This window comes from Rhipicephalus microplus, chromosome 10 (assembly GCF_043290135.1).
Source record: "Rhipicephalus microplus isolate Deutch F79 chromosome 10, USDA_Rmic, whole genome shotgun sequence".
Taxonomy (NCBI): Eukaryota; Metazoa; Arthropoda; class Arachnida; order Ixodida; family Ixodidae; genus Rhipicephalus; species Rhipicephalus microplus.
Genome location: NC_134709.1, coordinates 5619276 through 5643247, shown reverse-complemented (window position 1 = coordinate 5643247; position 23972 = coordinate 5619276). Strand labels below are relative to the sequence as shown.

The 23972-nt window shown below is 48.0% G+C and overlaps 1 protein-coding gene across 6 annotated transcripts in view; it reads right to left on the bottom strand.

The window, feature by feature from the left end:
• Positions 1–23972, bottom strand: part of dnc (phosphodiesterase dunce) — a 626001-nt gene that overhangs the window by 130674 nt on the left and 471355 nt on the right. The window contains exon 1 of one of the 6 annotated variants that reach the window (XM_075874922.1): positions 14481–14533. The exons of the other annotated variants lie outside the window; for them this stretch is intronic. Within the exon in view, the coding sequence (XP_075731037.1) occupies positions 14481–14518 (38 nt within the window). The 5' untranslated portion in view covers positions 14519–14533. Of the gene's footprint in view, positions 1–14480; positions 14534–23972 lie in introns of those variants that run through there. 6 annotated transcript variants of the gene reach the window in all.

The window sequence follows — 23972 nt, the reverse complement described above, 5'->3', positions numbered from 1 at the left end:
GTACAGACATGCACATGTCCGTGGTTGTATGCAGAGCTCTCTTTCTGGTTGTTTCGCCTTATGTATGCATGGGAATTACATAATATGGGGGGGGGGCGAGACCGGACTGCAACCCTCTGGCTACGCCACTGCCCATGTCCATACGTTTTGCAGCGTTAGCTAAAGCAATAGCACGCTTATTGAAGAACCCTTCACAAACCTTTATAATAGTTTAATAAAAAAACAGTCGCATTATCGTCTCCTAGCGTTTCTCGTCTTTCTTGCACACTTCGTGATTAAGACACACTCCCGATCGGTGCATGCACGCGAAATATTGTGTGTGAATTGTCTCCTGCACTACTCTGCCATGCTGTCACCCATCCATTCTCATCTCACACGAATACCGAGCCCGATCTGCCGATCTCACTTCAATCTGTGAGTTCCAAACTGCGCGAGCGGCGATAACAGCGTGTAGCCGACAAGTGCGAAATCGCGATAGTACCGACATGGAACACATGCTTTCAAGGCATCAGTGACGAGGAGAAGATAGCTGTAGAAAGGGCAGCGAAGGAGAGGAGAATCCCACTCTCTCGTTTTTGAACGCAAGGTGGTGAGGAGCCTTGCAGGCAGCGCCTTTGCATGTCAAGCGTGTGACGTCAAGGAGCATATAGGGCTTGTTGTGACCGGCGCCGGAGCTGAAGAGGGAGCGGCGCTCCTTTAATCTTCAAACCAAACCGAACGACCGGCTGCCTACTGTTAGGACCGGCGCCAGGTCTGACAATGGATCGGCGTTCCTTTTGATGTTCCTTTTTAGTCGCCAAACGGGTTGGCGGCCTGTGTCCGCCATGTATTGTTCCCCCCTGGCCGGAGGGTGCGGCGTCTTGCCGCCACGACACCGTGAGCAGTTCGGGAGACCACAAGTGCAGCTTCTTCTTTGGAAGATGACGGCGGCGGCGGCGGCCGGAAATCGTCCCGCTAATTGAACGAGTCGTTCGGCGACCATTTGAAGCTTGTTTACGGCGGCCCTTTCGATGGATGCAGTCATCAACTTCAGACCCCTCGCCCAGCGACACCCCTTGACGAGGAGGAGCCACGTTCGTGCCACATGGCCGTGCAGTGACCACGCTTCAATTTTGAACGTTCACGTGGACCGTGCGTGCTCGTCACCCTCGCGGGTAATGTGTGATCCGTGGTTGGACGGTGCCCTCTGTACGCGGTCCCCGATCTAGGGATCTGGGGAGGACAGACCCTTTATAATGAGCCCCCACGGCTCATTCGGTGTGCTTTTTTTCGAGAAGAGAACCAGGCAGAACAGAGCAGAACCGAGCAGAACCATGTAGAACCAAGCACCATGGAGCGCTATGTTAGGAGTCATGTATAGGCCTGCCACGTTTGAGGGCTCACCGTGTAGGGAGTTCGCAATGTATATATTGTAAATAAACCCTCTTCAAGTCTCTCTTCCTCCTGCCTCGACAACTTCATCCCGGACCTCCGGTGTCTGGAAACCCCGGTCGCAACAACTGGTTGGCAGCGGTGGGATACGAGTCTGCGACGGAGAGCGACATGTACCGGAGGCCAGCCGAAAGCCCTGGAACTCGGCGGGATCGAAGCAGCGTACCACCACCGCACGTAATGGGGTGAGTGCCTGGCTTTGTGCTTGAGATATATCGAGTCTTTTAGCCTAGATTCGTTAAAAGATAGATATAACCAACAACTGCCTGGCCACTGTGGTTGTTATCTCAGCACAAGGCAGCACTGGATGATTATCTGAGCAAGTACGCTAAAGCAGGAAAGCTTAGATGATTCAATAGGAACAAGTGGTAATGTTTCAAAATTTCTAAGGGTACGTTGCGGGTTAAATTTTAGGATGTTGTAAAAAGCAGGAGTGAAAAATTAACAAGAAAAAGTAGAGAGGGATGTTGGCCACGTAGTGCTACTTGGGTGCTTAAGCTTGTGGTCTCCGCTGTGAGATTTGCCAGGCTTCAATTTCTCTAGACCCAGAATTGAAACGCTGGTGGGTTTGTGTTTTGTCACAGCTGAGCCAAAGCAAAGTAGTCGCCATGGATCTTACGAGATTGACGAGAGAGGACCTGCTGAACCTGTGTTGGGATCTGGAGCTAGATTTTAATGATGATATGCCTGCTTCTAAACTCCGCGAAGTGATTCTCGAAAGCAATAGTGACAATGAGGAAATCGAGCACTTCGGGAATATGTACTTATTGGACCAGGAGGAGGAAGTACAAAGGGCGCAAAGAAAGGAAAGATGGCGCCAGGAGGAATTGGAAGCTGAGCGCAGGCATGAAGAACATATAAAAAGGATGCAGGAATTAGATGAAGAGATAGAAAGGCTTAATTGTGAATTGGTGGCATTGCAGCAGAGGGGTCAATCCATAGATGTAGCGCACGAACGGTGCGATGTAGCGGCGGTGCCATTTAAGACCGAAGCGAAGGCTACAGGTCAGACATCTGTAGATGAAGTGCACGAACGGTGCGACGTAGCGGCGGTGCCGATTAAGGCCGAAGAGAGGGCTACAGGTCAGAAATTTGCAGATGTACCGCACGAACGGTGCGTTTCAGCAGCGGTGCCGTTTAGGGCCGAAGAGAGTGCTGCGGGTCTGATATCTGTAGATATAGCGGCGGTGCCGTTTGAGGCCAAAGAGAAGGCTAGTGCCTGTAAGGGAATGGAACAGGTTTTAACCCATTCTGAGGGAAAAGAGCTCGCGGTCACAGCAGGGTGTGAGGGTTCCGTGGTGGTGGAAACGAAGTTAAGATTAACAGAGTGTTCCATCGAACCTTGCAGCCCTGTAGACCATGTTGATGAGCGTCAGAGGCGGACGAAAGGCTCCAGGTTTGGCACCAAGGAATGTGCCAAACGGAGAAAGCGTCCGAAAAACAGAAGCGCGGCAAGGCTCGCGATCAGCGCGGCGCGTTTGACGAGGACCTTCAAACGGCGTGGCGGATTTGCGAGAAAAGGCCCGTTGTCTTCTCTGACTGGCTTAAATCGCATGCGTCTGAGCGGCCGGAGAGTAAGGAACAGAAGTGCGCAATCTACGCGGCCGCGGTCTAACGATGAACTGATAGGCAATCATCAGGACTGGGCGCGCGAGATGGCGGAGGAGCATATCGGTGATGAAGAACGTCAGAGTAGGACGAAAGGCTCCCAGGTCCGCACAAAGAAGCGTGCACAGGGGAGAAAGCGTCCGAAGGGCAACAAAAAGGCAAAGCTCGAGATGAGCACAACGCGTTTGAGTAAGGGTTTCAAACGGCGTGGTAAAATCGCGAGAAAAGTGCCGTTGTCATCTCTGACGGGTCTGTATCGTATGCGTCCGAACCGCCGGAAAAGAAAAGCGCATCGTACGCGGCAGTGTTTGAAGGATAGATTGCTAGGCAATTATCCAGACAGTCCGCGCGAAAAATCAGATGAGCATGTGGGTGCTGGTGAGCATCAGAGATGGGCGAAAGGCTCCGTAGACGGCACCAAGAGACGTGCAAAACGGAGAAAGCGCCGTAAAAACAGGCAGGCAAAAATCGCGACGCGTTTGAGGAATGTATTCAAATGGCGGAGCGAAATTTCAAGAAAGTTGCCGTATCGCAAGCGTCCAAGCGGCCAGAGAACAAAGAAAAGAGAAGCGCATTGTGTGCGTAAGTGGTCGAGGGGCAAGAGACCCTTCCGTTGTTCTCGCGGTGCATTGGACGGGGTGCGGGGCAAAAGAGTCGGTGGTTTTCGAGGGGCAGGAAGCGACAGCAAGTCGGCTTCGAGGAACGTCGCGGGGTTCGGTAGCAGGGCGATTGACGCGTGTTGTAGACCCCGCTTCTCGAGAAAATCGTTCAGGGCGCGACCACCGCGAGTTCGACTCAGAGTTGTTGCGAACAGCTGTTAGCCTCTCGGAAAACGTCGACTCGGGACTGTTGAAAGGAACATTTTGTTTGTTTTTGTGATTTTGTAAATAACTCGTTTGTACTTTGTTTTCGTTAGCGCTCTATCATTTTGGTAGCCTATATGCGTTGTATAGATCTATTGGAAGGATAGTGACACGCATTAGAGCGTACAGAATTAGGCGTTTGTCATCGGCACCGGAGTTGGTTTGTATGCGTCCGAGCCGCCGGACAAAACGAAAAAAAAAAAAGCACGTTGGGTAGAAAGGCAGACCCTTTCGTCGCTCTATCGACGGCATGTTTGATGGACTGCGGGAGTGCGAGGTACTCAGCGAGAGTAAGAACGCAGGTTGTCAGCGCAGAGCTTTGCGGGGGTCGGAGGCGAAGCGAATGGGTTTTGCCATTGTTCCATTTCCCGTTCGCCTAGAAAGACCCACAGGACGCGACACCGCGCGTTAGTCCCAAAAAGGAGTAGACATCCGTGAGCTTTTGACGATGGTCATTAGTGGATTTATTTTGTTTTGAAATTTGCTTTTGACTGTTTAAGTTGTTTTGGATTTTAATGTGTTTTTTAAGAATCTCGTCTACCAAATAGTGTTTAGGTAACACATTTTTTGGTTTTGTTCATTTCTTGGGCGTTGTACGTTTAGCTAAGGTAAGCGTTGTGCGATTGCATAAACGACACGCATAGGAGCCTGCGTCATGGTAGATACGTGTAAATGAGCAGGAGCAACGTTATGAACTAATTATGACTGAGCGTAGAGACGCAAAGTTATTGCTTGCGAGATTTTTCAGGATTCATGCGAAACTTTTTTTTGTTGTTCATTTAATGTTTTGTTCGCATGTGTCCGGTGTGTAAGAAAAGCTAGCTCGTGAGTTTATATGTATGCTTTGTGAAAGTGGCAACAGCAAGGGAACGGTTAGGTGGTATCTCCTCCAGGCAGGCGCACTGTGATGTGCGTTTGCGGATGTATAATAAAGAGGTTCCTAATGCAGGTGCAGCACGGCAGTTATGCTTTCGTCTTCTCAAGAGGAATTGACGACTGGCTTTGGCGGCACTAAATTTCGGGAACTAAAAGATAGCGTGAAGTAAAATGCTTCATTTTATGAGTATGATACCTGGTGGGTTACGGCGGATTACTCACGCAGGCACTCGGGTATGCCACGGTGAGCGCATCACTTGACAATTAGTTTTCTTGAAAGCAGTTTGATGGGAAGATTATTATCGGATCGGGATTAGGAGTTTTGGTGAAACCTCAGAGAAACGTCCCGATTGCTGCTTTGTGTTTGGTAATACTGCTTAAGTAAGGTTGCTTTTGGATAATTTGTCGGACTCGACGTGTCTCAGTGCGGGCAGGGTGCTCTCCCGTGCCTGTGGTGGTGTGTATGAATGCTTTTCCCAGAGGGGAGCCACAAGGAACGAGAGGGAAAGAGTCCTTGGCTGAGCGTCATCAGCAGTGGCCTGGAAGACAGCACTACACAGCGACACTTCGAGCAACCTGTGCAGCTGGTCACCCTCAGGTCGCTTCTCCCGCCGGCGGACGAGCTGTTGTGACCGGCGCCGGAGCTGAAGAGGGAGCGGCGCTCCTTTAATCTTCAAACCAAACCGAACGACCGGCTGCCTACTGTTAGGACCGGCGCCAGGTCTGACAATGGATCGGCGTTCCTTTTGATGTTCCTTTTTAGTCGCCAAACGGGTTGGCGGCCTGTGTCCGCCATGTATTGTTCCCCCCTGGCCGGAGGGTGCGGCGTCTTGCCGCCACGACACCGTGAGCAGTTCGGGAGACCACAAGTGCAGCTTCTTCTTTGGAAGATGACGGCGGCGGCGGCGGCCGGAAATCGTCCCGCTAATTGAACGAGTCGTTCGGCGACCATTTGAAGCTTGTTTACGGCGGCCCTTTCGATGGATGCAGTCATCAACTTCAGACCCCTCGCCCAGCGACACCCCTTGACGAGGAGGAGCCACGTTCGTGCCACATGGCCGTGCAGTGACCACGCTTCAATTTTGAACGTTCACGTGGACCGTGCGTGCTCGTCACCCTCGCGGGTAATGTGTGATCCGTGGTTGGACGGTGCCCTCTGTACGCGGTCCCCGATCTAGGGATCTGGGGAGGACAGACCCTTTATAATGAGCCCCCACGGCTCATTCGGTGTGCTTTTTTTCGAGAAGAGAACCAGGCAGAACAGAGCAGAACCGAGCAGAACCATGTAGAACCAAGCACCATGGAGCGCTATGTTAGGAGTCATGTATAGGCCTGCCACGTTTGAGGGCTCACCGTGTAGGGAGTTCGCAATGTATATATTGTAAATAAACCCTCTTCAAGTCTCTCTTCCTCCTGCCTCGACAACTTCATCCCGGACCTCCGGTGTCTGGAAACCCCGGTCGCAACAGGCTGGAGAGGGATAGCGCCTTCTGAGCGTCATGTTTTCTTTCAGCCACGCACTCGCTTCACGGCGCAATAAATGGCATCAATGAACTTTCGAGGCTACATTGGGAGCCACGTGGAACATACGACAATCATCACATTGCACGGAGATGTGCTTCTTTTAATGGAACGGTGCGAAAATGCGCGCGTACCGCTGCTAACCCGCATAGTGCGTCGAACCGGAAGCCGTTGTATCCCACAGTTCCCTGCAATCGCCCATATTACCGGTTACCTATTGCGCGACCACCATTGATAAGACCATAAAGTTTGTCAGGTGATGTACAAAAAGAGGGTCATCCCAACGGTGATCAGTTGATCGACAGCCAACGTTCCGTTCGCAGCCAGTGTGCATTGCTGTAATCTGGCTTTCCGTTTGCAGGCCACAAGTTCAGCCAAAACAAAGTTTTATCGTGGACATACAGTCAGCTGCCTTCGTCACGGTCACGTGACAGTATGTAATGTTTATAAAATTAAATAGCTAACACTGTAACTACAATTGACGTTTCACGAACACGTGGGTCTATTTGTAAAGTAGTTTCAAGACCTGCTGAGGCTATGTGGTAGAGTACTTGATTTCAACGCAGAATTCTGGGGTTGGATTCCTGCTGGGGTCCTGATATTTATTCTTTGTATTCGTATGGTCAACCGTGTCGATGTAAGCTTTTTCTTAACAATCTCGAGTTAAAATTACCCGTGTGTTCTCGCCATTCCTGGGTAGATAGAAACTGTCAATCACCTGTGACGCATAACAGTGGCATATAACCACCGGTGGGTATGTGCCTTTGCCTGGCGGAAAGTGTTCGACGATGTACGCGACGAGATTGCGACATTATTCATGTCATGACCAGCGAGACATATTCGTCAAACCATCTTACTCTCCCATACTAATTTTGGTTCACCCCAAGTTAACGGAGGGATTACGAGATAACACAAAGGTAGGCGGGTAGATAGATAGATAGATAGATAGATAGATAGATAGATAGATAGATAGATAGATAGATAGATAGATAGATAGATAGATAGATAGATAGATAGATATACGCTCAAAGTGCCTGCAGGACTAAAAGAAATGCCTCGCATTTAAAAGACGGCGTGCAAAGACGGACGTCAGGAAGTCAGAGCACCCCAATCGAAGTCAAAACACGTCTTGACTTATTTCCTGTGACCACTTTCGCACACGCTGTCTTTTAGAAATAATATGTATAAACCATCACAGCTCTCTGTTATTCAATTACACAGTTGTCTTTCAGTGCCTAAACGAAACTCTTACATATTTATTTGCTTTTTTTTCAATGGTATGTATGCACTTCTAGTGCATATAGTCTTTTTGTATGAAGTATATATTGTGTGCCTTATCATTGGTTTTTGGACGACAATCACGTTATTATGTTTATGTTTTGTACACAGCCTAATAATTTATTTTTGAACCTGCTGTAAATGTACGTATGAGATTCACAATCTGAATGTATACGCCCTGTTGTAACATTTTGCCCGTGAAGTGTTATTGCCATGAAACTGTGAAGAAGGCAATCCGTCTTAAACATAGCTTCGTTTTCACAGTAGTTTCTGTGTGACAGAAACAAAGACAAACTTCATTTGATTTCATTTATACATGGGAGAACGAAAATTGAAAGTATGGGCGTTGCGCCGACGAAGAGTTGTCTCTGCCGAATGGAAGAAGAGTGTTCACGCGAACGCCCAGACATACGTCCTACTTCAATCTCGAAACGCTCGCCTCAGTTTCACGTAAACCATAGGTCGCAAACACGCGGTCTGAAGCCCGTCCCACAGTCTTTGTCACATTAAAAAATTGACAAGTGCACTCATTAGATACTCATACACGGATCGTCCCAATCATTGTTTTCATGAGGACTTCAGGCGGTCACCATGCGACGAAACGTAACCGTTAAACAAGAACAATACATTCGAAAATCGGCGTCCAATTTTGAGTCTTTTGATGGTTGTAAACATGTACAGAGAATCCTGCACCGAATCCGCATTTCATTGACCATAAAACTGCTGTAAACTTGGAGCAAACCAACGAAAAAAAAAAACAAAAAAAGGGAGCCATGCGACCTCTAACTCCTCGATTGATTTATTGCATCACAGGCTGTCAAACATTTTTATTGGCCGCCTTTAAATGGTAACTTTGACGTATACAACCCCCTCCCCCCCCCTTATCCTACATACTTTGCTGTAGAAGCATAAGGACAAGAATCTCAAGCAAATAAAAGCATCTGTTCGGAGCTAGCGAGCTATAAATCATGCGACGGTCACGTGATGAATTCGAGGCAGACGGCAACCACTTTCAGATACGCGGTCATGTTACCTCGAGGCGCGCGCATGCGCAGTTCACACCCGGAATCCCGTTACACGCAAATTGTCTTATATCACGACTGCGGCCCACCAGCTCAAGTGCGTTCGACGCACCCGATGTAAACCATCCGTGACTTCATGACATCGTCATGAAGACAAGGAATAGCTTCCATTCAAGGACTGTTAGAGAACGCCGGCGTCTATCACCCAGTCCACGCGTGTCCTCGATAAACATAGCCACACGCACAAATGCGTGCGCATGTTTCTGATGTTTGAGAGGAAGGTAATGACTTGTTTTCCTCTAAGCACCTGGCTCCAGGGAAGGGCGGTCGCTCCTTCACTCTGGCGACGATCCAATTGCGGAGCACACGTTAAATCGGCCGCATCTCTTGCCGCATCGACGCCACCCTGACTGCCAGTCGAAAGCAGAAGAGCTGCGCCGGGGCCGTTTTAAAAACAGCCCCTGAAGCGATGACGAGACAAAGTTAAGTCTGGAAGCGCGTTCAAGCGTGAAAGAGAACAAAATACAAAAAAAAAGATTATTGCTGACTCGTGTAGGGAGAGAGAGGAACATGGCATTCAAACACCCACGGCCACGCAGGCCCACGTGCCCACGCCGCTGCTCTTTGGAAGCACTCTTACATCATGAATTTAACATTTCAGCACGAGACTGACAGATATGAGGAATGAGATAGAAAGGTCGGACCGTTCTTTCAGCACCTTACAATTGTGGGTGTTAGCCTGAACGCGGAAACACAAAAACGAAAGGCCGTGCACGGTGAATGAAAGAGTTCGGCGAACACGTGCATTACACACTGACACGCGAATCTTCGAGGAAGAGCGTGAATATTAATGCGACCGCCTTGGATGCCTCATCGAACGGTAAATTTGACCGCGTCGGCAGCGACCGTCCCGCCACGTCGGGGACCAGTGATGCAAGAAACCATCATCACGGGGCAACGTCGCCATATGACGTCACAAATCGGAAAAACATTTCGTGACGTCATCATGACGTCAAATATTCTGGCGTGACGTTATGGAACATAACCCCACACGATGCCGTCGTAGCACCCTCCTTTGGGTGGCGAAGAAAAAAAAGGAAGCGCACGACCTCGAGAGAAGAGAGTGAAGACGGCGCTTGGCAGTGGGACACGCGAAGTTATTGGCTCGTGTTCTTCTCTGCTCCTTTGTATACATATTGATCGAGAAGAAAAAAAAACAAGGCCTTCACTTTAAATTCGTCTATAGGTTAATGCACCAGGGAACCTTGGGAATTTTATGATCCATTATCAACTCACAATGAAGGCGCAGCGAGCGAGCCTGCAGTTGCAAGCGATGTGATATCCTTCATGTCGAAAACAAAGACAAAACAGTGTACCCATTGCCACATTTCTGCACATCTTCGAATTGCGCGAACGGCAAAGAATAAAGCAAAAATATCATAACTAATAGCAACCTATTACGCTTCTTAATCAATTTTCTCGGGACTCATGAAAGCAGACAGGTCGAGCAAGATTGCGGCGCTGAACACGTCAGGACTAACTAGAAGGCTATTAAAAGGCACTCTCGCAGAATGAACGTACTCGCCCTTCAGGTTCGCCTTCAAAATGTCGGCAACTCTGACGCGTTCACATTCAAGCGAGCGAATATCGCGATTGACGTCCATCGGGCGGCTCGTGCGAAAATGTAAGTGTTGAATCACCGAAGCAACAGGACGTCTACGCCCAGAGTCCTCACTAATACCAACTCCGCTGAGAAAAAAAAATTAAAAGAAAACAGCGACGTATAGGTCTTTTAAAGCACATTTTGTACAAAAGCACGGTAGTATAGTTTCTTTCTCGCCTTCTCTACCCTTCCTATACAAGCGCTATCTCTTCCTCGCCACTTATTTGTTTATGAAACACGTGGAGCGACAGAACTAAGGTAAAGATAGCGGTACAAAGTTAAGGACAAAAAAAAAAACGGGCCAACACACAAAGGGCATCTAACAACTGAATTTATCGAAACGAAGAAACCATGCTGCAACTAGCCCCCACGCAAGCCGCTAGTGTTAGCGCGAGAATAGAACGACGACAAAGGGACAAGGAGGAGACAAATTTGTCGTCCTCTTTGTCATCGTTCTATCGAAGCGCTAAAACTACCGTCATGTCATGCCAACTAGCCCAAACCACTCCGCTTCTAATTCCCACGCAAGCTTTTCAGAACTAAGTGTTGAGTCACTCACGATTTCCAGCTTTTCGACTGTACGCTGCCATCTCACCTAGCAGAGCCGCAAACACAGAAAACGAATTGAAATCAGTTTATCGCACGCGATAGTAATGCGAGACGCGGCAGACCGCGCAGGCGACTGCACTGCAAAGGAGGGTGCGATACAATTCACAAAAGATGCCTCTCGTACATCGACGAATCAAGGGCCTATTTCATACTAACGTCACGTGAACAAACTGCTGGCGCCACGAATAGAGTCGCAAAGGCGCGATACGCCGAGAGAGAATGAAGCGCTCGTTCTTAGCGATTTTCGAGGTTGCTTAGGGGTTTTATGAAGGGCTTGCGAAGACGGATAGAATTATCTTAAGTAGATAACTGGACCTGCGTGTGCAGTCTCGCATGCTGTTATCGCAATCAGATATCAATCAATATTTACCATGTGGGGTCTAGAATAGGCGAGCGAGCACCACGCCACGCTCTTGGAGTGAACGGACAGTGCAGACGTTGTCGGTACAAACCAAATAACATACATACATTTATTTAACCCATTTATAACGACGATATCGTCCACCAAATCATTACATAACTCGTTATGTAATACACTAGGACATCCGTACACAATACACTCCAAAACATGACAAACACAAAATTACACACCCAAGGCGGCGTCGCCAACGCTTGATTTACCATGTGGGCCCCCCGGCGCGCAGGCCCGCGGTGCCTTGCGCCGAGGACCCACGCTAGAGACAACCGTTCGCGGCAGCCGCGACGCGCAGAAAAAAAAAAAAAGACTCCCTCAACTCTCGCCCTCCACCAAGGTTGCTTCCCGCCAGGGGTCATCACCGGCGCTACCACTGTCACAACCATGATGACGATGACAGTGGTAACGCCACCTACCACCCGGCAGTTGTAAACCGAAATGCGGCTTTTGGGCGAGACACGTGGGCCACACGGCGCAAACAACTTGTGTCCGCACAGCCGCCGCACCGAGTTTGACCGCCACGCGAGCGGAGTGCGAGCGACGAAAGGCCGGCGCGCTTCCACCGGTGTTGCTACAGCCATCTTTGCACGTTAGTCCTATAGCGCTGCAGTTGGGACGTTCTTGCGTGGTCTGTGACATGCCGTGGCGCGAATCAACTCTGTCTATGCCAAGGAAGGAGCGAGTGTCAGCCAGGAGGGCCACGTTAGGATTAACCAGCTTCGCTGTTTCTTAAGCTTCACACGGCTAATGTAAACTTCACTGTTTAACGGCGTTTGTATATGCTAACGTTCCCGCGCGTTAAGCTAAATTATGCTTACCGTAACGCCTCGCTATATTGGTCGCGCTTAGCGTTTGCAAAGAAAGAAAGGCTATTTTATTGGTACCCGCTAAATCGGCGATTTAAGAGGACTGACAGCCAGCAGACTGAACGTAAAGACATCAAATTGAAGGCGCAGAAAATTGTGAGAAATGGAAGATTCCGGAAAAGCGTCGCATCTCCAATGATCGTGTTTATTTTACAAGTACAAACATACAGGGTGCCTCAGTTATCTTTAGCCAGAGTTTAAAAAATATGCCGACACAAGCAATTGCGACGCGACCAACTGCATGTTGCCGACCATTGCCTGGAGTTAGACAATTTTTTGTGTTATAAATTGTTGAATAATTAGATCTGTTTAATTAACTAACTCCTGAAGGAGCAAAGATGGCTAAAAATTCAATAAGAAGGTTGTAGATCGGATTGAAAAAAACGTCTGATTAGATAACTTCGAACTTTATATCTGGTAATTATTAGTGTTTTTCTGCCCACAAAATAAAAAAAATACCACGTGACAAACCCGCTCGCGCGTAAGTGCGCACGATGATTCTAGTGCTCCCTAGCGTTCCGCGTACGAACGACCATGGTGTTTGCCCGATTATGCTGTCTCGACAGGGCCGCAACGATAGTGGGGACTTTGCGATGAACATGTTTTGCTATCGGCGACAAAAGCGATAACCACTGTGACTGCTTATGGCTGTCATGAACCGGTGCGAGGGAAGCGTATCATTCGAACGCGGAATGTAAAAGAGCACCAAAATCACGGTGCGCGTGGGCGCACCAGTGGGTTTGTCACGTGGTATTTTTTTAGTATTTTATAGGGAAGTGTTGTTAGCAAGGAAAAAAACTAATAATGATCACATATAAAGTTTGAAACGGCCTCGCCGGACGTTTTGCAAACCAATCTACAACTTTCTCATTCAATTTTTAATCCATTTTTGTTCTACCATAGTTAGTTAATTAAACACGTCTGATTGAACAATATTTTAGAACACAAAAATAGTCTCACTAACTCCAAAAAATGGTCAGCAACATGCATTTGGTCGCGCCATGATTGCTTGTGTCGGCATATTTTTAAACTCTGGCTAAAGACTGCTGTGCCACGTTGTATATGTATGTGGGGTGTTCCTAGCACGTACCTGAGCACCTGCCTCACGTGAGGTAAATCGTTCCTATTTTGAAACCAATTTGTCACGGCGGGCGGGAAAAAAAAAACGATGGCAGTGGGAAAAACGCGCTGCCAAAGTAAGCACTCGAGGTGTAAAAGAGGAGCACGCCCGAATCTGCTTTATAACTATTCTGTGTCGCCTACACGAACAGTGTGACACTATATAGGTGATAAAATAATTGATTTTTTTGTTTTGTTTTGTCGTTCAAGCCACGACAGCTGCAGCTATAATAGTGTCATGTCATGAACAGAACCGTATGTGCACACTGGAAGAGAGATACGGATGTTGGCACTTCAGAGGTAGACATTTTTTTTCCAGTCTTTTCTGCCGCCTCATGTCATATAACAGACAGACAGACAGACAGACAGACAGACAGACAGACAGACAGACAGACAGACAGACAGACAGACAGACAGACAGACAGATAGATAGATAGATAGATAGATAGATAGATAGATAGATAGATAGATAGATACATAATAGATAGATAATAGATAGATAGATAGATAGATAGATAGATAGATAGATAGATAGATAGATAGATAGATAGATGATAGATAGATAGATGCACACAAAGTCACCGAAGGTCGCTAAGAAATGCTTTGCATTAAAAACTTTATATTTTGTCTTGCAGTACACGCTTAGCTTCCGTAATTCTATAGGAGCTAAGCGTTTTAGGCCCACACTCCGTGCACACCACCGTATCTGCGGTCGCCGCCGAAGCTCCCTGCGCCGGGCAAGCACGCCAAGCAAAATTCGCAGCGGGAGCGCAGGAGCGGCGGCAGATGGACCGCTCCTCGCCGCGCACGCCACATTCGCTCGGTCGTTTCCGCTGCTATAGTGGCTAGAATATGTTCTAGGCACAATATTGGTGTCGAGCGCAGCAGACGCTTTCCCCACCCTTTATGAAAGCCTGTATCGAGATAAGGCGCATGCTTGTTAGCGTCCGATTTCTAAGGAGCTTCACTCATCGGTTGTATTCTTTCGTACACGGAACTGATAGTCCTTTTTTTAGGGGCGAAGATCCTTTTAGTCTAACCTTGTCCTGCGTCAGGCGCAATCGGCAGTATCAGACAGACAGACAAACGGACTACGGACGCTTCACATGACTCCTCAAAATTCACTCTGTGAATACGATTGTGATTTTTTCCTCCACAAATCTCATTGGGAAAAGAATAATGATTGAACAGAAACACGTCGCTACTCACGTTCTCAGGGGTCGTAGGAAGTCTCCAAAGTCTGGCATGATGCTCTTCCACTTTCTAAATCCCAATGGTCAAACTCGCACAAGCAAAAGACCCGCGAATGCATCTGCAGCGGCTAGCGAAAAAATGAATAACAGCTCGCCGGCTTCGTAGCACAGAGAAAGCCAGCTTCTCATTTCATGTCGCTGACGACTTTCCAGTTTCCCGCTGCGAACGACTGAACACGTACTATTACTCCCCTTCGGAGTTTCGGAGTTTCTGCGCGAGACCGGTGGGTCCTGCGGAGATATCGTCGCACCCCTCTCGCTACCCCCTGTCGTTGGCAGAAAGGAGGAAGTCAGAGAGAGATACACACATCACGGACGCGCTCAAGCTCTACCGGCTATAAAAGCGCGCGCGCATAGAGCTGACCTGGATTTCCGGAACCTGCGTTGTACACGCCACGGTGGTCTACAGGTTATGGTGCTCGACTGCTGATCCGAAGGTCGCGGGATCGAATGCCGGCCACGGCAGCTGCATTTTTGCAGGAAACGAACAGTGCTCGAGACCGGCGTACAAATAATTATAGGTGCACGAATAAAAACTCCCGGTGGAGCCTTCCGGAGCCTTCTTTTAGCAGCGTCGCTCACAATCACATATATCATGGATTTGGGACGTTGAATCCCAGCAATTATTATTGTTGGATTTCCACAGCCGGCATTGTAGCTAATCGCCATCGTTCGGGTAACGCTTGGATTGTTTTTGGGCTTCTTATCAATACGCAGAAATCGATAGACAGGACAAGTCAGTAACGAATGAGTCTCAAAATGAACCATTGTCACATAAATGAACTGAAGTAGCATAGAGTACTTTTCTAGTTGGTATATATTCATGTCACAGAGGGAGAGCGGCGATGGAACTTGGAAGTTTCCTCGATGGGTCCAATTTACGTAGGCAGCAGCTTCTGACACCGGGGTCGCTCTACCAAGTTGGCGACAGTGTGTCAGCGAACGAGCCGGAAGGCCCCTTGCAAGGCCTCTTCTCGAAAAGGGTATTGAAGATGTCTAGGCATTTTTATGGGCGGACCGCGCCGCATCATCAGCGAAGTCATTACCGACAATGCCACAATGTCCCGGCAACCATTGGAACACATGTCCCTTCAATAAAACTTGAAGGACTTCTCTCGTTTCATTTGCTAGCTGTTCGTGCACCCTTCGTCGTAATGCTGATTGCAGACTCTGAAGGGATGCCTTAGAATCTCAAACGACCGCCAACCTTTGAAGCTGGGCTTCCGCGACGTAAAGAATAGCAGCCGGTAAGGCGGCAAACTACGCTGCTGTCGATGTCGTTTCTTCATGCATCTTGAATGTGGCGGTCACTCGGTATGCCGGGATAGCAACAGCGCATCTGGAGATGTCGTCTGAGACTGATCGATCCCTATAAATGTGGGTCATTTGGCAATATTGCTCGTTCACTAGTAACAATGTCACCAGCCGTTTGTCACCAGACGTTACAGATGTCATCAGACGTTACAGATCGGAGGGTACAAATAGTTTCCAGGAAAAATTTGCAACAAAAGTTTAGAGTTACTTTGCAAGGCTGATTATAAACAGCCGCAAAAATACACAAAAAGAAAAGACAAAAGCCTACATATGATAACGGTAACAAAAATGAATTGATTGATATGTGGGATTTAACGTTTCAAAACTACCATATGGTTATGAGAGACGCCGTAGTGGAGGGCTCCGGAAATTTCGATCACCTAGGGTTCTTTAACGTGCACCCAAATCTGAGCATACGGGCGTCCTGTATGTTCTTAGCCCCGCTGTCTGCATGCGCTGTTCTTACCACATTGAGCACTGACTTGCGTTCGTACTACGCGAAAAACAAGGCGATGCGAAAAAAAAAAGGGAGGGTGGGTGGGGGAATGCAGTGGTGGACGGCTCTAAATTGTATCACAACAGTGCGTTGTAACGTGCAGCCACATCACGGTGCACGATATTTCTTGGTATTGCCCCAATCGGAACACAAGCCTGCAATCGAAACCACGACATAATCAGGTCTTGGCGATCAACATGTGCTTTGGTTATCGTGAATGGCCATTACGCCAGCACGCCCACGAACTGCGATGTTTTGTCGCGAACCTAATATAGTTGCGCACATTAGGGCAAGAACATCTAACCTTACGCTCTGGGTTAAAATGTACTGCACGGTACTACTGTCGGAGAGCATACCACATAAGTATAAAACGGAAAGCAGTAAGAGTGTAGAAATATGAACAAACAAGTTGAATAAATACAGAGAAATTCACAAGGATAAAAGAAGAAAGAAAACTAAAGAGAGGAGCAGTACAGCGATTAAATGAGGCAGGGGCGATGGAGGCGCGGTTGACAAGGTCATCCCTGCCGTGCGACAGTGCGCGAAGAATACGAATAGAGGGCAAGGTCGTTTCGTGCGCGGGATGTCGGAGACCGGCGACGGTTAGGTTGAGGCGGAGGAAGCAGGAATGGCCGAGGGACAAGTTGCAACGGAGAATACGGATGGTGGTGGTAGAAGACATTTTATTTGGAGCGTTCAAGAGCGCGGGAGGTTGCGCAAAATACAGCGCGCGGTGCAGACTAGCAACAGGTTACGAAACAATAAGATTAGGCAGAGTTGTAAGATGCTACCGAGCCATAGATAGGCAAAAAAAAATCGCACTTCGCCCATATTTACCAAAGAAATATGTTTTCAACTAAGCGTTCACTCGTCCTCGGAGCCACCGAAGTTTTCTTCAACCAGACTCGCTCAACCAGATTGACGACTCTGAGGGAGCCTCAGAGAGCCGACTCATGAGCGAGTTTGTCGACCTATGCCTCGGTACTAACAAGCAAATAAACACAAAAGCAGCACCCCAAAATTAAGCAGCGCTACTTGCCCGAAGCCGGAAAGAAGCTAAAATTGAATAACTTTTTCTATTCATGATATTTTCATGATATATGATATTTTCATATGATAATAAAAAAGGTCACTAAAATACGAAGGAGAGATGAATGAAAAAGAAAATCTAATAATTTCAGACAGCAAAAATATAGGCAACTATGAACGAAACCACATCTCTAATTTTCAAAGTTGTCTCCGGGGCAGTCTGCATACCGTTGAATGCACGTTTGCGACTGCACGATCAACGTCCATTGCTGATTCCACCAGCGTATGCTTGACCTTAACACTGAACAACACAGTCATCGGCAAGCGTACCATTAGTCGACTAAAAACGTGCAATTGATGTACGTAATAAATCACTAAAATAACTATTTCCTGGTACAAAGCAAATATGCCCCCCCCCCCTAAAAAAATCACAGCATATCCACGGAGTGAATGATGATGAGTGGGCCGAAGCGTTTGTCAACCCGTCCGTGCGTCCATCCATGGGTTCTTGCGTATGTCCGTGCGTCCATCCAGTGAACACTCCAAGTACCGCCATCTCCCACCTCACATCCCCTGTGGCACATACCTGCTCTAGAGCGGGTATGTGGCACTGGTGGCTACGTACGACAACAACGGAGGAAGGACAGACCCACAACCTAAGGAGCTTCGCCCCTAAAATAAAATAAAAACGCGACGAGTTACTTAAATATTAGGAAAGCGAATCTGCAAAATAGAGCAGCCCGCATTTCCTTACGATAGGCGGAACTGGCAACTCCGAGGACAGGGACGCTCAGTTGTCTTTCATTACGTCACTGGCAGAAAAACAAGAGTGCTCAGTTTCGTGCTTTCATTTGCGCTCTCCTGAGCGGAATCTCTCCTCCTCACTTGAGCCAATATGATGTGGGGTTTTACGTTCCCAAACGACCATATGATTATGATGGGCGCCATAGTGTAGGGCTTGGGATATTTCGACCTTCTGGTGTCCTTTAGCGCGCATTGATATCGCACAGTACACGGGCCGATACCACCTCGGCTGCCAAAGAATGTTGGACTGCTGGCACCGCACGGCGCATTTTTTCACGCTCCTCAGCGGCGCGAGCGTTGCGGAACGGGTTTGATAGCGATGGCGTGCGACGTCATAGCGTCGCGATTGGCCGAGATCTATTTATCGGTGCATTCGCTGAATCACTGGCCGTGCGACGAGCTTCAGTCAACTCCTTAATGCTTCCAACCACCGTCGCTTCCCGCTTACAAAACACATAACGCATGGACGTTCTCGTGCCAAGCCGGTGGTAAATCTTGCACGACTACTCAGCACACGCTCAAAGAGAGTCAACTCATGTTCGAGTTGAATCTATGTGCCACTAACTTTAGGGAGTAGGCTTGCCGGCTGCTACTGTCGTCACGGCGTGCCACGAAGTCACGGTTCATCGCAACAATTGGTAGATAGCCTACCACTACTCATAGCTACCGGTTCACTAAATATGAGAAAGGCAACGGTTATCTCTAGCTGACGACGGTAGTGGAGTGGAAACACTGTTCGGTATACACGCAGGCTTCGGGCTTGGCACGGAACGCTGCTTCAAAGTACTGCATGCTTCACCCCTCGCCAGGTTTAAGGTTAGTGGATCTGAAACCTCTTTTGCCCTTCCCCAGTATCATTCTACACCAATAAGTGTATCCAGCTGATTTACCGCTCATAGAGTTAGAGCAGAAAACTGACGAACACGGAGCCGAGTCTTCTCCGTAATCCTTTTTGTCTTCACCCATTTTCTGCGCCGTTTCTTCTTTTTCCGGCCTGTGCCAGTGCTGTGCGGAGGTGGCGGACACTTTTTACGTGCACACCCCATGGCATGCCAGCTGAATCCTTCTTTGTCCCCCAACCCCAAGCCAACCCGTGAGGCGGCTATGCCTGACTGCCATGACCTTCTTGTGAATGTAACAGCCTAATAAATGTCTACTACCACCACACCGCCCGTAATACTTCACGAATAACGTTCTTTCACAAAACAAATCTTCAGCTGTTTCACTATGCACCTCCACCGAGTGGCCGACGTTTTGAAATAGCCAAATCGGTTTCTGCACTTACCCTGACGCAGCAAGGTGCTGTCACGGACTCGGTGCCCACACGAACGGGCACTCGCAATGGTCAGTCACACTGGGCCATTCCGACCGTAAGTCTCAATGACTTGTAAGCAGCACTTCTTAGCTGGGGTGTTCGACTTGTGTGAAAGGAGATTTCAAACTAACATGGTGGTACACCTCGATTTTCAACCGAAAATGTGACACTTCTAACCGGCAACGTCGGAAGCGGAGGCTGATAAACCTGACCTTGTTTTTCGGAGTCGAATTCCCCAAATCTTGCGACGCACAGAGCCAACTAGTCGGGGGGAGGGGGGAAGGGGAGGTTGTATTTGCGATATCCAAGTCGGCACATGTAAGACGCTTAGTTCCGGGTGTAATCACGAGTACACCGGTCCGACTTCTTTCAGAGAGTGAGGATAAAAACGCGTGGTTAACCAGAAATCAACCAATCGCGAGGCGGAGAAAGGACGATTGAAAAACGAGCCCTCTTCGTGAAAGCAAAACAACACAGAGCACCAAAGGGGCGAAAAACTCACACAAACACACTACAAAAAAAAAAAAAAAACCTTTGAGCCGTGAAGAAGACGCGTCCGGGGCTTATCCGGTATCCAGTGCACGTCCGCGTTTACGCCCGATCGCTTCTGAGATTAGAGTGGGGCTTCGGGCACGTTTCGTGGTTAAAACGTCAGCAGACTATGGACGCCATCCCAGTTGAAGGGCGAAGAGCGTGGAGCTTTTTCGCGAACTGACGTAGCTAAGAGCACGGGCCGACTCCCCAAGTGCGGTCACGGATAAATCGACGACACCTAAGGAGTATTGCCGTCGATATTTCCTTCGGCCAAGATTACAGCATAGAGAAGAATATGTACTTCGTTGCCCAGTTTAAGTATATATACCATATAATGGTACCAGCCAAAAAGGCAGCTTTCCATAATAATAAATAACGGGACTTGACGTCCGAAAACCAGAATATTGTTATGGGAGACGCCATATAGAAGAAGGCTCCGCTAATTTCGACCAGGTGTGATTTTTATATAAGTACACGGGCCTCGAGAATTTTCGTCTCCATCGAAAATGCGACCTTGGGTCAGCGCTGCTGACCACACAGTGGTCTAGTAGTTGTGCTGCTCGACTGCAGAAGCCGAGCACCACAGCCACTGTGGCGGTTGCGACAGCTTTTGGATTTAAGTTCCGTAGTGTTGAGTCATTAATGAGCACATTACATAGTCAAGGTGTAGGTGCATAAAAATTTCATCTGTACGAACTCTGTACGCAATATGACGACGCTGTATGAACTGGACTATGCCTTTAAACCGTGCCCATGCTTTGTGCACCTCAACTATATACGTAACAGCGCTTCTCATATTGTTTTCTTAATCTATTAATCTTTCCAATTTTTCTTACTTTGTGTCGGTCTTGTATATTACTACCATGATGCTGGAATAGCAGGCTCTAACGTAGCCTGCGTTTCCATATTTTCATACATAAACACTTAGTGCGTCTTCTGGTTTTGACGAGTCCGAGTCATGTGCTTCGGTAACAACGAAGTTAATGGTTGAACGCAACCCACCTGAAAATTACTTCAGCGTTCCTGAAAGTATATGCGGTTGGAAATCTTCACCTCTCTCAGGGGCGAATCTAGTGACTCGCTTTGCAGCTTGACCAGCTGCATTAGCTGCGGGAGGCCGCAGCAAGTGAAGCTGCTTGTCAGCCTTTTCTCTCAGCCTTCCTCATCTCTATGGAAAATGATGGACGCATTTCCATTATTATCATTTTAGAGGCGGCGAAGGCGTTCACTTGAAGTGAAGCCACCTTAGAGTACTGACTATTTCATTTTTAGTAGTTACTAATCATCACAAAAATCCCACCACAGCCGAAATACTGTTAATTTCTCCACTCATTTGTCCCGATTGGTGATAGATAAATTCATCAAAGAATATTTGTGAATATTTGTTAAATAATTGATCTGTCGTTTTCTTTATTTGTAGCCTATTTGTGTTCCTGTAGCAGATTTGTGTAGCTTTATATTGACCCGTGTCTTTTATTTCTGTTGTATTTATTATTGGTTTATTGTTATATGTCTATGTTTTTTATTCTGCTTTCTGCATTGCTTGTTTTCGTCCTTACGTGAAATAACAGCTAATCCTTGTTTCAATTATTCGTAGTCATCACCGAGTGCCCAGTTGCTGTTTTGTACTTGGGGACTCAAGGCTGTATATTTTAAAGCTTTGTCATCATCCTTTCATATCGTAATAAAAACTCATTGATTGATTGATTGAAAGGTGGACGAGAGGCACCGAAGAGAGTGGATGAGGCTGCTAACACCACCCCCCTCTGAATCCGCCACTAAGCTCTCCAGAAGTAGTTTTCTCTCCTTTCATGTCGACGTGTACGGTAGCGTCACACTGCACCCCTGCGTTGGGAGACACCTCCACGAGTGAACAGCGGTCGGTTTCGAAACAAAGCGAAGCCCTCACGGCTCGTGTAGTGCAGCGGTCGCACGACGTGAAACGACTGGATATCGCCCCGCCCATCCCGAGGACGCATAAGGGCGCTGAATTACCCTGATTAGACAGGCTGAAGAAATTTTGTTCGCTACTGCGCACTTTCACAGGCCAACTCTTCGTGAAGTGCCGGAGCCGTCATAACGTCCCGGTCTGTAAATGCCACGCGACGACGATTAGCTTGTTTTCTTTTTCGACATTACCTTAACCCTTAGGACATGACATTTTATGCGTGTATGTGAGTTGAATGTGCGCCGTGAGACCGGTGTTGTGTATGAAGTGCAGCAGTGTCTTGTGGAACCTGTTCGCATGTATCCGGCTACCATGGCGGGTTGTGTCACTGTGGCTAAGACCGGCTTGCAGGAGGTGACGGGAGTGTTATGGCTGCAACCTTTCGTTGATTGATGATGATTGATATGTGGAGTTTAACGTTCCAAACCACCATAAGATTATAAGAAACGCCGTAGTGGAGGGCTCCAGAAATTTCGACCATTTGGGGTTATTTAGCGTGCACCCAAATCCGAACATACGACCTACAGCATTTCCGCCTCCACCCGAAATGCAGCCGCCGCAGCCGAGATTCGATCCCGCGACATGCGGGTGAGCAGCCGAGTACCTCAGCCACTAGACCAGCCCGGCAGGGCCCCTTCACATGTTTATATAAGCTGCTTCCGCTTCCATCCCTGCAATATAACAGTAAGGATACGCAGCACCCACTGGTAAACGCTACAAGTTCCACGCTGAGATAACAGCCGGTGTAAGGGACGCCTCTGCCCAAAGCTTCGTAAGCACGACTTCCTTCGCCCTAGTATAAGACAACTTTCCACGTGCAAATAATCTCAAGTGGCTTTAACTACGCCTACACGCGTGTCACAACCACAATTTTCACGCGTGCGCTGCGTATATACATGCTGGTATAAATATCGCTAGCCTCTCGTGCATGCGTTACCCACATGACAGTGGCCGTGAATGTACTAAGAAGCTGCCCAATACCCCTGGACATGGATTGCAGTTAAAAGGCAAGTAGCTCGTACAAAAGAACAAATACTATTTTCGTGACATTCCGGTTTACTAGATGCGCACGCCGACCGTAGATGCGGGAAAAATATCCTGGCCTGCTCAGCAAGGTAAACAAAATATTTCGCGCGACGCTCTCCTTCACCACCTCAATACCGCCGTTTCATATTACGCGAGAAAACTCTAAGTCTGGTTTGTCACACTGAAGCATTTTCTTTCAAACGAAATACTCTGGCCGCAACCAGAGGATCCTGAGCTTGGTACTCAAACACTACAAGCTGTTTTCGTCCCCAGGAAATCAGTGAGTCGCTGCAAAGGGTGTGTCGAGAGAGAGAGAGAGAGAGAGCGACAGGAAAGGTTTGTTGGCGGCAGTTTACAGAAAGGATTTCCCGTTCAAGCGTCGCCAGCCTGACTGGTAAAAAAAAAAAAAAGAGTTGAAATCCAACGCAAGGACATCGGATACGCTGTCTTGGAGCGCGACGAGTACCGAGCAAATTCTGAGGCTCACACGACTCTGAACCAGGCACGTCCTTTGAAAAACACGACCCCATATACTACTGACCTGCGCAAGGCAAACCAGGACCACTATACCAAGTTTAGTTAACAGGGGTTGGTTTATACCTCTGGTGTGAATATATATATATATATATATATATATATATATATATATATATATATATATATAGACAAGATTTCTTTGTTCACGAAGCCTGATTTATTGCCGTGTCGTGTCGCTAACAATGCGCAACTCTCATAAATGCGCATTTGTCATTCACTAATAGCGTGTTTGTCGATGATTTTGATTAGTTGAGTGTATGAGCGTGCGCAGAGTTTCATAAGGTTCGTCAGAGCACACTCCCCTTTTCCTAGTAAGTCAATACATAGGGCAGATTACGACACCCTCCTCCCCTCGACCCTCTCTCCCGTGTGAGCGCCTATGGTTGAGTTTCGATGTCAGACGTACGTTGGGGAAGTGAACAAGTAAGGTTAATGATGGGCAAGC